General features: G+C 47.5%; 1 protein-coding gene across 4 annotated transcripts in view; it reads right to left on the reverse strand.

The window, feature by feature from the left end:
• Positions 1-17,384, reverse strand: part of SRGAP3 (SLIT-ROBO Rho GTPase activating protein 3) — a 252,906-nt gene that overhangs the window by 53,341 nt on the left and 182,181 nt on the right. For all 4 annotated transcript variants that reach the window (XM_061195572.1, XM_061195573.1, XM_061195574.1 and 1 more), the window contains 4 exons: positions 17,137-17,238; positions 14,727-14,924; positions 10,472-10,556; positions 937-964 (listed from right to left, as the gene is read on the reverse strand). In XM_061195572.1, the coding sequence (XP_061051555.1) occupies positions 937-964; positions 10,472-10,556; positions 14,727-14,924; positions 17,137-17,238 (413 nt within the window). The remainder of the gene's footprint in view (positions 1-936; positions 965-10,471; positions 10,557-14,726; positions 14,925-17,136; positions 17,239-17,384) is intronic.

The raw sequence follows: 17,384 nt of genomic DNA on the forward strand, positions 1-17,384 counted from the left end.
TGGGTCACTGGGCCCAGAATGAGGCAGAAGTAGCTCTCAATGGCCACATGATGGAAAAGTGCAGGCCTCTGGGCCACCAGCTCAATTCAACTTGGGCAGTGGGACAGGCATTGCTGGGAACACGGAAATGGATGGGCTCTAAGGAACCCGGGCAGCGACAGGGCTGCTTATGGACCTAAACTCTCCGCAGGTAGAGGAAAGGTCCAGTCCTGAAGCCAGCCTCTCAGCTACCAGCTGCTGAGTGAAAGTATTCACTGGTTCTGGTCTGCTCAGGGAAAAGCCCAGAGGATAATGTTGAGCGAGCTGGAGAGAAAGCAGAAGCTGCCCACTATTACTTCCCCCACCAGGGGCTCTGCCATCAGGCCATCCCAGTGCTGCGAGGTCCAAAGCCAGGGCGGGCAGTAGCGAGCGTCTGCGCGCACTCGCGTGGATATGCGCATGCGTAGGCCCGGTGGTGTGCGGTTCCAGCCAAACCCGGAGCCTTGACAAACTGGGATCCGGGGCTGGGCCCCACGCCTCGGCGGTTTGCTCAGCAGCCATAGAACGGATGGGGAGACAGGTGGGCAGCTACCCCACAGCCTCTGGCTTCTCCTGGTTGCCCTCGGCCACTCTGCAATATATATTACGTTCCCATCCTCCCACCAGATGGATAGCAACGAGGGATGACACCCACTTCCCACAGCAGCTCTGAAAGGCCCCCTCCCCGTCACCAGTCTAACGCTGTAACCAGCAGAGCAGCCAAAAGACCTTTGCCTTCCCTCTCAGCACAGCCACACCCCCGTGGGGACACTGGCGAGGCGCTGTCCCCTCTAAGACTCCTCCGCTGCCCTGAGCTCCAGCACTGTCTCGCCACCTCCCCGCCTGTCCTGCTCCTCCCCCCTCCTCCCACTGCCCACTCAGGCAGCAGGTGAAGGAAACACGATGCACCGCTCTTACCTGGTTGTACCGCATTCTGCTCTCTCCCCTGGAAAGAAAAGTGTACATTGATTTAATTGTTGTTTTGTTTTCATTTTTGTTGGTTTATTTTATTTTTGAGCGGAGAACATTCATCTTTTTCTAAAAACAAGAAACAACACCTTAACTTAATTATTTGTGAAATGGGAAATCTTATTATGCCTAAGGTATGTTCTGTTACGAAGAACTGAGTCTTATTAAATCCTCAGTGCCTCCTATTTGTAGGGCCATGTTCACATATATTTCATTTGTTATTGTTCCTACACAGTTTTTTTTTCAGCGATTCTCAAACTACAACCTGCTGACCACTGGCATCAGAATCTTCTGGAACTCTTGTCAAAAATGCAGAGTTTTTGGCTCTTTCCTGGATAAGGACCCAGGAATCTGCATTTTGACAAGCACTCCCGGTACTCTCTTCTATGCATACCCCAGCTCGAGAGCTCATGCACTGCTTTATGTCCACAAAGGTTTACTGAACACCTGTCATGCCTGGCACTGAAGGGTATCAGCCATAAGACACCTTCTGTTGTTACTCAACCCCGCCAAGCACCCACCCCCAGCCCTCCTGCCTTCATCCTCAGCTGAAGACCTTCTCGCTTCCTTCACTGGAAAACAAAATCAATAAGACAGGGTCTCTGGGTACCACCATGAGACCTACCCACCTACCTGCGCCTGCCCACTCCCCTGCTACCTCCTTTCCCGGTGCTCTGGAAGAAGCATCCTGCTTCTGCTAAAACCCAGACCCCGTGCTGCAGGTCCCATGCCCTTGGCCCTTTTCAGGGGCTTTGCTTCTGCAAGTGCCTCCCCTCTCTCTAGCATCGCCAGTCTCCTCTCTTCTGGATCATTTCCATCAGCGTATCAACACGTACACTGGATATATCCAACCTGCCTTTTAAGCCTCCCCTTGACCCCATTTCTCCTCTAACTCAATCTCCATTTCTCAGCTCTCCTTTCCAGCAAAACTTCCTGAAGGAGCTCTGTTTGGAGTCCCTGTCGCTTCCTCCTCTTGCCTTACTGCAGCTGGCTTTTGTCCTCACCACACCACGGAGACTGCTCTGTGCGGCTGAACCCAATGTCTCCTCTGCTCTTACCTGACTGCTCAGCACTCAGCACTGCCTGCCTCAGTTAATCACTCCCTTCTTATAAAGCTTTTTCCTCTTGATTTTCATGACTCTGTACACTTTCCAGGTGTCCTTCCTGCCCTACAGGCTGTTCCTCAGTTTCTCTTGTTGTCTCCTCATCTGTCCACACTCTAACCTCTAAATATTGGAATGCCCCCAGGATGCAAACTGGGTCTCCTACCCACCCTCTCTAGGTGATCTCAAATGCTTGCTGAGACTTCCTAACTTAATCTCCAGATCTTACATTTCCCTGGAATTCCAGACTCATATCCACTGCCCTCTTTTTTAATTATTGAGGTATAATTTACATATAAAATTCACACATTTAAAATGTATAATTCAGTGATTTTTAGTAAATATTCAAAGTTGTGCAACCATCACCACAACTCAATTTTAGAACATTTCCATCACATTGAAAAGATCCCTTGTGCTGATCTATAGTCACTCCCTCTTCCCATCTCCAGCCTATGGCAACCACTCATCCACTCTCTGTCTCTATAGATCTGCTTATTCTGGATATTTCATAAAAATAGAATCATACAATATGTGGTCTTTTGCATTTGGCTTCTTTCACCGAGCAGAATGCTTTTGAGGTTCATCCACAGCATGATTCAGTACTTCATTATTTTTATGGTGCAGTAGAGAACCTCTAAGCCAGTGCTGTCCCATGGAAATATAATGCAAGCCACAATTTCTAGTAGCCACATATAAAAAGTAAAGAGAAACATGAAAGATTAATTTTAATGATACATTGTATTTAATCTATCAAAAATATTTCAATATGTATCAATACAAAAATTAATAAGATATATATATTACTAACTCTTTGAAATCTGGTGCTCGTTTTACACATCTCAATTCAGACTAGCCACGATTCAAGTGTTCAATAGCCGCATGTGGCTTGTGGCCACCATATTGGACAGAACAGCTCCAGACCCTAGAATCCCATCAAGCATTCACATGAAGGGGCTTTATTAAAAAAAAAAAGAACAGAGCATTTGTGTTTCTCTATTGTTTCAGAAAACAATGCTGAATGGGGAGAAAAATGAGGGGAGGAAGAGAGTTAGAGAAGTCTGAGAATAAAACTTGGAGCGAATCAGCACACAATTCCTTAATTCCTGACCAAAGCCACAAGCAGTTACAAGAGTGACTGCAGCTGGCTGAACTGAAGCCAAAGCAGGAAAGGAGAAAAGTTAGGTAAAACAGGAAAATTTGCTCTGCTTAATTTGATTGTGTGTCTGGGGTCTGGGGCAAATTCCTACCAGACATCAATTTGAGTTAAATTTTCACGTAGATCTAAGACCCTGAGTTGAAGCTGATGGCAGCCCACTCGTGAAAGCATCAGCCAGTGGCTTGGGTTGACTATAAAGCACATCATTTCCCTTAGGGCTGTAGTCAGCTGTACAACTCTGGCTGACAAAGGGGACCTAGGAAGAGGTTCCTGCTCTACCTCCTCTTGGTTCCAGAATTGCCCACTCCCCTACATACTCACTGTGGTCCAGGCACAGTGCCCTTCTTTTAGTCCTACCTCACCACATCCCTTCCTGCCTTCACACAGGCTATTCCCTCTGCCCCAAACACTCTCTCCCCAGTTTTTCACGTGGCTGACGCCTTCCCATCCTTCAGTCTCAGCTTAAACATCACCTCCCCTCGGAGGCCTCTCTGATCACACAACCTAAAGCAGGTGCCCCAATGCTCCCCAACCCCATACACAACTATTCTCTATCTCAGCCCCAATTTTCTATTCGAGGACACTCACAGTTATAATTCTTTACTTAATGGTTTGTTTTCTGTTTGAGGTCTCTCTTCCCCATGAGGGCAGGAACCTTGTTCGTCTTGTATATACTGTGTCCCCATGGATGGATGGACAGATGAATGGATGGCCAGGGGGGAAGAAAGGGATAGGTAGGAATCAAAGGATCTGGGTCCTGGAGTGGAATGTGTCAGAACACACTCAAGACAGACCTTCCTCTGGCAACGAATCGAATTTATTCTCCTTCAGCTTTGACTCACATTCCAGATCTCAAGAACCTCTTTACCAGAAACATCTTTTGGAATATGGTGTTTCAACTTCTAACAAATAACAGAAATCAAAAATGTTCTGCCCTTTACCACCTGAGACCTCTTGGGATTTTAAAAACATATTTTATAGTTGGTGGCTCAGTCATTTTCTAGAAGGTCAGACTGTCCTGGTCCCGGTGGACATTTTGCTCTGTAATGGGCTATTAAATCTTGGCCTGAAAAGGTTATGTCTCATCCCTTTTATAGACAATGCACCATTCACCCTAGAGGCGCTATAGAGTAAATTGAAAGAAAACCCACCCATATCTTAAGTGTAAACCCTGGAGCTTACTGACTACCCAGGACAATAAAGAGGTCAGAAATCTAAGACTCAGAGATGATAAACTAAGAATCCTCTGGCCAACAAAACGACATAGCAACAGCCAAGGGCACATAAGGGCGTGCACTCTTGTTCCCAAGATGTGGCAGTGACATTTGTAACAAGGAATGACAATTTGCAGGGCACCTAGAAGCATTTTGACTTGTGTGTCATGTTCAAAAATTCGCTTCTAAGTGAGGGTGACCCAAAAGACCTAGTTTCCTCCAACTTGTGGTTTCTTTGAGGCGTGCTGTCAAAAGAGTACTTGAGAGAAACTGAGGCACTAGACATGATATTTCATTTCATTTTTAAAAAAAGCTTTGTATCTTTTTAGTAAAAATATTCCACTTGGCCCCATATTTCTCACCTGTTTTCAAAATGACCAGATTATCCCCCCAATATAAAATAGCTCCCAGGTGACATAAAAAGGCCATTGATGCAGGTGTCACCCTACCCTAGCCCCACTCTTAGAAGAGCTTTCTACTGAATGGAAGAGTTAACATGTCCAGGTAGAGGGGAATCATCTGAAGACGCTCAGAAGAGTGAATTAGAAGATTCTGAGCTTTCTTTGGCCCGCTCAATTTTTTCATGCCCCTACTTTGCCCAATGGGCAAGATCTTTATCAAACTAAGTCAGCGCAAATTCTCCCCTTTCCCCTAATGCCCTTAGAATCCACATATACCTTTATTGTACAGGGGAGACACAAAAATGACTGAAGATTTGGTTTCAGCTTCAGTTTTTTCAGTAATTCAGTAATTTACTAACTTCAGTTAATAATAATGTATCAATATTCATTAATTGTGACAAATATACCATATTCGTGTAAAATGAAGATATTAATAATAGGAGAAATTGGATGTGGAGTATATGGGAACTGTACTATCTTATCTTTGCAACGTTTCTATAAATATAAAACTATTCTAAAACAAAGTTTATTAAAATTAAAAAAACTATGGAGAACAGTATGGAGGTTCCTTAAAAAACTAAAAATAGAACTACCATATGACCCAGCAATCCCACTACTGGGCATATACCCTGAGAAAACCATAATTCAAAAAGAGTCATGTACCACAATGTTCATTGCAGCTCTATTTACAGTAGCCAGGACATGGAAGTAACCTAAGAGTCTATCGACAGATGAATGGATAAAGAAAATGTGGCACATATATACAATGGAATATTACTCAGCCATAAAAAGAAACGAAATTTGAGTTATTTGTAGTGAGGTGGATGGACCTAGAGTCTGTCATACAGAGTGAAGTAAGTCAGAAAGAGAAAAACAAATACCATATGCTGACACACATATATGGAATCTAAAAAAAAAGATGGTTCCGATGAACCTAGGGGCAGAACAGGAATAAAGACACAGACGTAGAGAATGGACTTGAGGACACGGGGAGGGGGAAGGGTAAGCTGGGACGAAGTGAGAGGGTGGCATGGACATATATACACTACCAAATGTAAAATAGATAGCTAGTGGGAAGCAGCCGCATGGCACAGGGAGATCAGCTCAGTGCCCTGTGACCACCTAGAGGGGTGAAATAAGGAGGGTGGGAGGGAGATGCAAGAGGGAGGGGATATGGGGATATACGTATGCATATAGCTGATTCACTTTGTTATACAGTAGAAACGAACACACCATTGTAAAGCAATTATACTCCAATAAAGACGTTAAAAAAAAAAAAAAAACTTCCCCAGAATTGACCAGTCTAACAAGACCCATCCCAGTTATCAAAAGAAGCACAGTGGGCTTTCCTCACAGCTGGCTTATGAGAAAACAGGACTATGGAAATTCTTCTAGATGGCTCTTTCTTAGCCTCCATTATACTTCTGAAGCTGCATTTTCAGTTTTTTGTTGCTCTTCAGCTCAAAAGTCAGAAGAAGGACTCATAAATCACATCTCAAAGCAAGGCGCAGCTGAAGGCTAAATAAACTTGGAAGACCAAATGGGTCAGGAGTTACGCCAACCAAAACTAATTATTATTATTATTTCATTAAGGCCATTCAGGCAAGGGCAGGAATAAAAGGTTGCATGTGAGAGCACTCACGGAGGAGCTGGAGAGAAGCACTTCCTCGTCTGGGATCTTATTTTTTTAAAGAACATCTTGTTTTCTAAATCCAGGGTATCTGATTTCGAAAATACAAGTAGCCAGCAACTCACATGGACCCACCTTTTGCTACGACTCATGAGCAGCAGCCCCCAATCCCATGACCATAAAAACTGATTCTACGAGCCGTGGAAGCTGCCCCCGTCACACACACACCCAAGCTCCTCTCTAGGACTTTCTGTCTCTCCCCTTTCCCTCTATTCTTGCTGTTCTTGTTCCTCCGTGTTACCCACACTCCTCCATGGCCCCACTCGCCTGGTCCAATACTGTAATGTCAGGATGGGCAGAATGTAGAGGGGCGGGACGGGGGAAATGAAGTAAAAGCTCATTGCAACTCCTTCTCCCCCACTCTTCCTCTCCATCAATGAGTTTTGACAAATGTAAACACCCATGTCTAACCACCACCCAAAGCAGGATATAGAACATTTCCATCACCTCCAAGAGCTCCCCAGCTCTCACCAGCTAGAACACACAAAACTAGTCTATGGCAATAGAAATCAGATCAGTGGCGCCTTGAGGTGGAGGATGGGGGCGGCTGACTGCAAAGAGGCACAAGCAAACTTCCGGGTGGTGGTGACAGGTGGATGTATGCGTTTGTCAAAACTGATTTCTACACATAAAATGGGTGCATTTTATGGTATATCCATTATATGTCAACAAAGTTGATTGAAAAAATTCCATTGGTATTAGTTTTAAAGTCCTGGCTATTCCTTCAAGCCCTAGTTATTCATCTTCCTTGAAGCCTTTCCAGCTCTCCTGGGCCCACAACGAAACCTCCCTCTCTGGACTCACAACCCTCAGAATCTGTACTGTTCACCTGGCAATTCAGTCAGTATTTCTGTGTGATAGTGTTATCGCTATTTAATTTTTTATGAAGTCATGTGTTGTCTCCCAGCTAGACTGTAAGTGCCTTGGGGTTGGGAAATGGTTTCATTTTTCACCAGTTCTTCTAAAGCATGGGGCTCACAAATGCCAAGCGCCTGCAGAGCCTGGCAGCCCCCTTGATAGCTGCTGAGTGGACAGGAATTAGGGACTTGTGTGGCCAGGACACAGCCACTAGAATGTGCACCCACAGGGAGAAGAGAGCGAGCCAGGAAAGGCAAGGACGTGTTGCGGACAGCGAACTCCCACCGGCAGTGACCACCAGCCCCACAGCCCAGCACAACTCTCGTCCTGTCACACTCCTTCCCCAGAACACTCCTGGGAGCTCTCTAGGCTGCTTCAAGCTGTCATCTCGGGATCTACTGGCATCATCATCTTAGAAATTCCCTTCATCTCTCTTGTACTGGCCCCCTGTTTCCCAGACCCCATTTTTTCTTTCCTTTCAGTGGAGCACATCCTTCAGCCAACAGCCCTCTCTAAACAGAACACAAGACTATCTCTGAGGTTGCCCAGCAGCTTCAGAAGCCCCAGGTCAGCTCCTCCCCTCAAAGCTGAGCCTCATACCCGGCTCCAGGGCCACCAGGACTTGCTATAAACCATCTGTGAACTAAAAATGCCGCCTACCATATCAGTAAACAAGGGATGTTGCAGGCATCAGCCATTACAGCCACTCCCGACGGAGAGCCCTGCGGGAGCTTGGGATGGAAACATAATGCCCAGGGACCACCCTGGTGGTCCAGTGGTCGAGAATCCACTTTCCAATGCAGGGGACAGATTCAGCCCCTGGTTGGGGAACTAAGATCCCACATGCCACAGGACAACTAAGCCAGAGTGCCACAACTACTGAGGCTGTGCGCGCTCTAGAGCCCGCGTGCCATAACTAGAGAGAAGCCCGCGTGCCGCAACAAAGAGCCCGCGTGCTGCAATGAAAGATCCCACATGCCGCAACAAAGATCCTGCGTACCGCAACTACGACCCGATGTAGCCTAAATAAATAAATAAATAAATGAAACATAACGCCCACCAGTGAATCATCAGATACTGCAGCCACCCGCCCCCGCCCCCCCCCACAACAAATGGTGCACCCTGAGTTAACTCAGGATGAGAAAAGACAGGATACTGGCTCCAGAGAGCTGAGGTGCATATCAAAGGAATGACTGCACTGAGCCCAGACTCTTGCATCTTCCCATATATAGAAAAGTGCCAAATTCCTTAACGTGAGATGTCTGGTTTTCCTTTATTAACAGCAATCTTTAGATGTTCCGACTACCTGGTCTTTGTTGCAAAAACTCCTATATATCCTGGCTCCCCACCTTGCCTCTTTGGAACAGTGTCTCAGAGTTATCTGAGATGCTGTGGCCTGGGCTTAAGTCCTCAATTTTGTCCACTGAATAAAATATAACTCTCAGCTCTTAGGGTGTGCATTTTTGTTTTCAGTTGACACATCCTTGACCTTGGATGGTTTCTAGTTCATGTTCTGGTGACCTTTCCATTCAACGTTCATTCAGTGGCTACTGAGTGCCTGATATGAGCCAGGCACTGTTCTAGACACTAGATAAAGTGGTGGACAAAATAAGCAAGGAAGTCCCTACTCTGGTTGAAGATATGATGCTCTTGGGGGTGGGGGTGTGACCAACGACAATAAGCAGGTGAACAAATAGTATATAGGATGATTTCACATGGTGATGAGTGAGATGAGGAATATCAAACAGAGAGAGTGTTGGGACAGAGGTGGTGATTCCTTGAGGTTGGGTGGCAGGAGGGTCTCAGGAGGAAGTGACATCTGTGCTGACAGCTGAAGGGAGCTGATAGGGAGCCATCCACACAGAGACATGGGGTAAGGGCATTGCAGGCAGTGGGAACAGCAGATGCAAAGGCCCTGAAGCAGGAATAAGTTGGATGAGCTTTTTTTTAAAATTTTTTTAACATCTTTATTGGCGTATAATTGCTTTACAATGGTGTGTTAGTTTCTGCTTTATAACAAAGTGAATCAGCTATACGTATACATATATCCCCATATCTCCTCCCTCTTGCGTCTCCCTCCCTCCCCCCCTCCCTATCCCACCCCTCTAGGTGGTCACAAAGCACTGAGCTGATCTCCCTGTGCTATGCGGCTGCTTCCCACTAGCTATCTATTTTATGTTTGGTAGTGTATATATGTCCATGCCACTCTCTCACTTTGTCCCAGCTTACCCTTCCCCCTCCCCGTGTCCTCAAGTCCATTCTCTAGTAGGTTTGCGTCTTTATTCCCGTCTTGCCCCTAGGTTCTTCATGACCATTTTTTTTTTTTTTTTTAGATTCCATATATATGTGTTAGCATATGGTATTTGTTTTTCTCTTTCTGACTTACTTCACCCTGTATGACAGACTCTAGGTCCATCCACCTCACTACAAATAACTCAATTTCATTTCTTAGGTGAGCTTTGATGTGCAGAAAGGAGCTCAGTGCCGCTGGAGCACAGTAGGGAAGTGGAGGATGGGTAGATGAGGTCAGGGAGGCAGGCAGAGGTCAAGTGACCTTGGGCCTCGTGTGCCATGGGAGCAGTTGGGATTTTATCCCACCCATCGTTGGAAGCCTTTGGGGAGCTTTAAGTCTAGCCCCCAGGTCTCCCAAGGACCAAACTCTGCTTTACACATATGCATTCTTCCTCTTGGACCTCGAATCCTGGCCAGGCACTCCAATAGTATTCCTGGCAAACAGAATCTGCTAAAAAGCAACACTGCAGACGCCTGTTCCCTGAATCCCACCCCCTACCTATTGGGGACCCTCATCACTTTATCTGGGACCCTCCTCCACAACCCAAACTAAGACTTGTGTTTGCCCCATAGTTTCTGCAGCCAGACTGGACCCCCTCAGCATCTGTACCAGAGCTATTTTCCCAGACTGCTCACCCTGGTAGGTGGCTCCAGGACCAGGCCTCATTCCACCAAGTGCCCGGGATCTCCACGTGAAACAGCTCAAGGGGTGACAACACAACCCAGCGGGGAAGACAGCCCCCCTTGCCAGCCTCTGCCACCTGACTCACCTTCGCCCAGAGTCTGCTTGAGTAAGTCATGCTTGGCCTGTAGCTTAGTGATGAGGTTACTGCCGTTCACATATTCTTTAAATTTCTGTAAGACACAAGGCACAAGGACATTACCGATCGCAGGGCCAAGTCCTGCCATTTCTGCCTCCATAGTGGGCCTCCAGGGTGCGAGGCCACCCTCAAGGCCCCAGGCACGGGGAAAGGGGTTTCTGTGTCAGCTCCATCAGATCCCCAGCTCTGCAAAGCGTGGCTGTCCAGTCCTATGAGGCATGTCAGGTCAGTTTGGGAACACAGAGAAAGCTCGGGGGATGGGCGCAGTGAAAGGTGCTTCTGTCAGGTGAGGACTGCAGGAGCCCAGGCAGTGGGCTTCTTTAGCCATCAAAGTTCCTCCGTGCTTCTGGGCCAAGAGCATGCAGCCGAGACAAGAGAGAGTTATCAGATCTGTCAGAGGGGAGCCTCAGAACATGTCTCATTTTATCTGGCTGCACTCTGAAGGAGGAAGGGCATTGCAGGCCCCTGGAGACGTTCCTATTAAACTAACCCGAACTGCATTTGGGGATATGATTTTCTTCTTTTTACAGATGAGAAAGGTGAGGCTGGCACAAGAAATGATTTGCCCTGGGACCCCAGGCTGCCTCTAGTTCTGGGGCCTGGCCAAGCACAATGCACTTGGAAGCCGTGCCAGGAACGGGACACCCAGAACAGAAACACATCTACCTGCTCCCAGTTCAGCCTGGCCTCAGCCACGCCTCTACACAACTACCAGCTTCCCTCAGCCCTGCCACCCCACGTCGCCCAATCACAGGCCGGGAGCCCTCTCTGCTGGACCATGAGCCACTGTAGGCACCGTCCATGCAGGTTCCTTTCTGGATCCTTGGTGCCTACAGCTGTGCCAGGCATGTAGTAGGTGCTGAGAAATTCAGCTGAATCTCTGACCTGGTGGGACTGACATAGCAGAGTAGGAGAGAGACAATAAACTAACAAAAACATAAATAAAATACACAATTGGTCAATGGTGGTGAACGCTAGGGATGGAAACAAGGCAGGAATGAGGAACTGGGAGTGAGGGCAGACCTCACTGCAAAGTTGCCATTTCAGCCCCGGCCTGAAGGAGGTGACGAAGGGAGCCATGTGGGTGCACATGGGAGGGAAGGGTCTAAGCAGAGGGGAACGCAGTTACAAAGGCCCTGAGAATGAAGGCACAGGGACGGATGTGATTGCCCCAAATCTGCCAGCTAGTTTATCACCAAAAAATCCATTCTATTCCCCAGCCAGAAGGCTCAGAAAGGGCGCAGAGGAGCAAAGAAGTGCGCTTCGGCAGCTCAGGACATCTGGAACGTCACCATCTTCCCGCTGAAGACAGGTGTGGGGAAAGGCCCACGGGGAGGGGGCTGACATGTGTCCGGATAAGACTGAGGTCACCGCACCCTGGCCCCACCCTGCTGGGTTTCTGGGGCTTGTGGCGTCCTGTCTCCTTGGCCGTGGTCCTTCTTAGCTCCTAGGGCCTTGTCCCGTGGTTGCTAAGAGTCACTCCCCCTTGTATCTGTAGACGGTTTTCAAACATGTACATTTGGTCCTCACTGCAATCTCAGATGGCAAATGGTGGAAGCATCACCATTCCCATTCTCCCCAGAAGGAAAAAGCTCAGAGCTGCGGCCACTCAGTGTGCGATCTTGGCCGGATTTCTGAACATTTCTGGGCCTCATGCCCTCCTCAAGGTAAAATGAGTAGACTCATGGTGCTTCTCCAAGTGTGGTACAGGGACCAGCGGCCTCCTACCCAGCTGTGGAGAGTGTCCACATGCAGATTCCTGCTCTGGAAGACTGTGAGTCTAACCCGAGGAGGGCACCACAGAGGCCCAGAAGTGCTCACATTTCCAGGGTGCCACCTCAGGGAGGGTGGTAGTCTGGGAACCTACGTTTTCAACAAGCTTCCTACATGATTCAAAAGCACACTTCGGTTTGATAACTACTCACCTAGAGGCTCTCTCTGGATGCTTCCAGTAATATAGCCCTCTGATTTTATCGCCCTGTGTTTAAGAATTCACCATAAAAAGCAGAGCTGCGGTATAAGTAGGTATTCTCTCCATCCTGCCTCACTGTCCCAAGCCAGGTGAAGCTCCAATCCCAAACTTGTAACTCATGCTTTGGTGGGTTAGTGCAAATTACACCTGGTTAGTGCAAATTACACACTGGGGCTCTGGGGCTTGGGGATCCGGCTACTTCTTCCAAGCTTCACCCAGGCTTCACGTGTGACCCATGAAGGAAAGAATGCCATTGAATCGTATTAATGTTTGCTTTAAAAGGAGTGTTATGTCCTTAAAATACCTAAATAATGTCACAACATCACGTCATGAGGTGTACTAGCCAACCAGGTTGATAACTTGAATATTCAGATCAAAATATAACATCCATGACCCCCCATCATGGATGCTGTCTTTTAATTTCAAGCAGACTGAACCCCCTTTTTTGCTTCTGCTGCCTAAGTGACAATACTCATCCACACTCCTCACTTACCTTTGTAACCCATAAATTCTCTACAAACACAGTAGGCCCCTCGTGGAAGTGGTGAGCCCCCGAAACTGGCATGGGCTGATTCACATAGTATTCACATAGTATGTGCTAAATAAATACTTGAATGAATAAATGAGTGAATCGGTTCTTTCTTGAAAACAACAAAGTCAAAGAGTGTTGATGAAGGAAATGCAGTAGGCGTCAACCGTTGGTTTTTGACAGGGATTTGACGAGGCCTAGCATGAAATGGAGTTGGATGTTAGAATTGGGTGGGTTTGTGACTGGTTAAATGACCACAATCTAAAAGTGCTGATTAATGGATCAATATGAGCCTAGTGGCATGTTTTGAATAACTCTGTCTTTGGCCTGGGCCCTGAAGTACCAATTAGTTTTTTTTTTATTGACAAACTTTAAGGTACAGAAGCCAGGCTTACTGACTCTGCAGACACAAGGTCTGAAGACACAGCATATGTGACGAGCAGCCGGATCAAGACCTGATAGTCTGGAACCATGAGCTGAACCCATCAAGAGGAAATCTAAGCAGTGATAAACATCAGACCCAACCAAGACATCACCTACACATCCCATAGGAGGAGGGTGGCCTCGTTTAATGGCAGTACGGTGGGAATAGAGATTTAACTGATACTAGGTTAAAAAAAAAAAAAAAAAGAATATGATCTTAGGACATATGGAAAGAGAAGCATAGCCCCTAATGTGGAAGCAGGTGAAAGTTTAGCCCTGCTCTGTGCTGGTCACTCCGCTGCTGGGAATCTTACTTTAGAAGAAGCACCGACAAGTGGAACACGTTCCGGAGAGTGTCGCTAGGATGCTGAGGGCACTCAAAACAAAAGCTTAAGAGGCTGGATTGAAAGGAGTAGATATGTTTAGCCTGGAGAAATAAAAACCCAGCTCCCTGCAACCTTGCCAGACTGTCAAGTAGAATTAGCCTCTCTCTGGGTTGCCCCAGAGAACGGAATTAAGATCAATGACCAGAAATCCTAGTGAGGATGATTTTTGAAGATAACAGAGATACGGGAAAACATCATAATATCTATAACCAGCCACAAGCCAAACAAAAGGGTTGTTTGGGGAAGGAGGGAGCTTTTTAATCTGGGGTTGTTCAAGCAGAATCTGAATGACTTTTGGGCAGGGATAGGGTTGAACAGGATCAAACATCAGATGGAAGATGTAAGGTCCCTTCTAACCCCATTCCATGTTCACTAAATACATGTTGAAATAAAGCCCCGATGACTCTCATCCCTGTTCCCCCTTGGCCAAGTGAAATGTAAGTAATCTGGGATTTTACATGAAAGGCTGGCAACTCACCAGCAATTTGCAAAGATCACTCAGGGTGTTGTTTGCAGAGTCCATGCCCAAATTTGACACAACTTGACATGACAACCATACACTAAACTTGAGGGTTGTGACTTGAGGCGTGCACCTGGCTCTGTTAGCTCTTTTTCCTCCCACGCTACTGAACACAACTCTCTCTGTATTTTTTCTAGAACAGGAAAATCACAATAACTGTCAATCCAAGATCAAGGCCGGTGCTACCCACTGGTAGCTCACTTTCTGCATTTCACAAAGCCACGCCAGGCAATTTAATCTGAAAAGCATGCTGGAAGAACTGTAGGTCTAACTGACCCACGTGGTTGCTCTGGCTCCCAGTAGTTTGGGCTGCTCCCCAAAATCACTGCCGGGGGGGTGGCAGACAGAGGATCCTGGGCCAGGGCGCCACTTACTGTAAAATAAAACATTTCTGTCTCCTGCTGGTTGGCTCTCCTCTTGGCGATGTTGACCTTGCTCATGTAGGTCTCGGAGGCGGCTGACTTCACAGACTCCGTGGACCGGCTGTGTTGGAAGGCGTCGGAGACGTCGAAGTCCTCCACAGTCAGCATGTCCTGCAAGGTCTGCATGGTGGCGTCCAGGGTTTTTCTAACCTGGGGAAACACAAAAATCCTTCAGGTTGACAGAAATCCTTCAGCCTCAGAATGCCTTTGACACCTCAAAGCCCTTTCCCAGCCGTTCCTTTATTTCTTCCACATAAAGCATCAGGAGGCAGGCAGGACAAAGACGCTCATTCCCGTTACGGTGATGTGGAAAGTAAGCCAGCAGCTGGCTGGGGGGAGGAGCCAGGTGGCCTAATCTAAAGTCACATCACGGGACTGCTTCTGCTGGAGACAACGTCGGAGAATGTTGTGACCAACAAGGAACTTGGGTTTTGAGGTTTGTGTCTCTTTATGGTTATACAACCCCAAACTAGCTCCTCCTGGGAGGCAGGTCCCTGAGGAGGAGCAACGCTAGAAACGCTCCCCGTTTCCTTCATCCAGAGAAGGGAGGGGACACAGCCTGGATAAGGGCAGCACTGTCCTCAGTGAGTGAACTCCCCCGCTGTCAGCCACTGAGTCCATGCAAGCCTAACTGAGAAAAAACAGCCTCGAGGAAGATAGACCCAAGACACACGCAGTGTGCTCCGTCCTCCAGGACTCCGACTCCTCTCCCAGGACCGAGCGGGACCCCGGAGGCTCCACATGCAGGGCCCGGCCTCCCCACAGCCCTTCACTGAACTGTGCCTAAAGGGCGTACCGAAACTTGGACGGAGGGTCGTTCCAAACACAGTCCTGGGAGAACTGCGTCCACATTCGCTGCACAGTGATTGCTGCTCAAAGTCTCTCTTGTCACTCAGATCTCAACTTAAAAGTCGCCTCCTGGTGACATCAGGCCTCCCCCCGCCCACCCCCGCCCACCATCCTTAACTTAGTGTCTGATATTCTGTGTACGTATTCATTTATGGGTTCATTCGCTTTTGTGTTTTACCACCTGTCTTTTCTCACTAGAACATAAACTCCGTGAGAGGAGGTACTATATATTGTCTCATCCACTCACTTAACTCTGCACAATGTTTAGCGCATAGTATGTGCTAAATAAATACTTGAATGAATAAATGAGTGAATCGGTTCTTTCTAACATAGCCTCACAGAAGCTCCAGTTCAAAACTGAGCATTTCCATGGCCATGAACAGCCTACCCTGAGGAGCATGTGCTTCACCCTCCTTTCCGTGGCCCCGATTTCCAATTTAAATTCCATTAACATTATTATCCTTATACAGCGTATACCGTTCCATGTAAACAATTTAAATTGCTTCAGGGGAAGATGTAGGGCATAAATAAAGAAAGAAAACACTCTGGCCGTATCCTCTCTCTTCTCAGGTTTGAGAAACAAATATATAATTTGTTTCCACATAACCTCCCCACAGGGACTGCTTTGATTCGTTCATCCTTAGCTACACTCTGGCTCACGTTCGTCCTGGCTACGTCCTTTTTGGAGACACAAAGCAACCTGTCCTCTCTGCCTAGAACAGCCCTCTTGAGGTCTGAAGACAGGGACCACGGCTCCCCATCTCCAGCTTCAACTGCACTTCTCAAGGATGGACCTGCCCATGATCTTGGGTGACACTCCCATGTCCTGGTGTCCTCCAATTGGGTGATGTCCTCCCTGGGTGGGGGCATCCCGGCTGGAACAGGAGGTCTCCCATGTGGCCTCATCAGTGCACATCAGAATGGAGCCACTCCAGCTGGTACTTCCATTTGTGCCCACCTGGCGGAAGTCCTGAGCCACCAGCTGCAAGGGAGGTGTGCTGGCCACGGTGAGACAGAAGCTCCCTGGAGCTCAGAATCTATGACATGTTTAGTGTGCCCTGGGTTATTTCTTTGTGTAATTTAAAATACCTACTATATTTCTGACGATAAAAATAACATAAGCTCACTGCAGAAAATAGAGAAAAGCACAGAGAAGAAAACAGAAATCACCTATACTCCTGCAACCCAGACAAAACCACTATCAACATTCAAAGTATTTCCTTCCAGTCTTTTTTTCTATGCCCGTGAATATGCACAGAAACGTGCACACATACGTCAGTTTACCCTGGTTAGGACAGTACTGAACATAGAGTTCTACTTCCTCTTTGCTTTTCTTTAACATCTTGTGAGCATTCCCCATGCCATCAAAGATTCTTAGTGTAGGTGGTTTTGACAGTTGTGCATCTTACAGATGAACCCTGATTTCTTATGTGTTCCATGGCAAGAGTGGACTCTGCAGGACCAGTCAGGCCTTTGTAAAGAAATCCCTCACAGGGCGGAGGGGCTCACTCACCTCCTCGTTCTCGATCTTGAGAGTGGCCAGTCTGGACTGCAGCTGGTGGTACCGCATGAGCAGTTCCGTCTGGACGGGCTGCTGAGCACTGACTTGGCACACCTGCAGAAATGACAGCCACCGCCTGCGGTTGACCCGGGCCCTCGCCACCTGTGCGTAGCTGGGGCCTGTCTATCATTAACATCCCCATTGACAGCTGCGGAAACAGGCCTGGAAAGGTTAAGTGACCTGCCCAAGGTCACACAGCT

The sequence above is a fragment of the Eubalaena glacialis genome, chromosome 7 (genome assembly GCF_028564815.1).
Source record: "Eubalaena glacialis isolate mEubGla1 chromosome 7, mEubGla1.1.hap2.+ XY, whole genome shotgun sequence".
Classification (NCBI taxonomy): Eukaryota; Metazoa; Chordata; class Mammalia; order Artiodactyla; family Balaenidae; genus Eubalaena; species Eubalaena glacialis.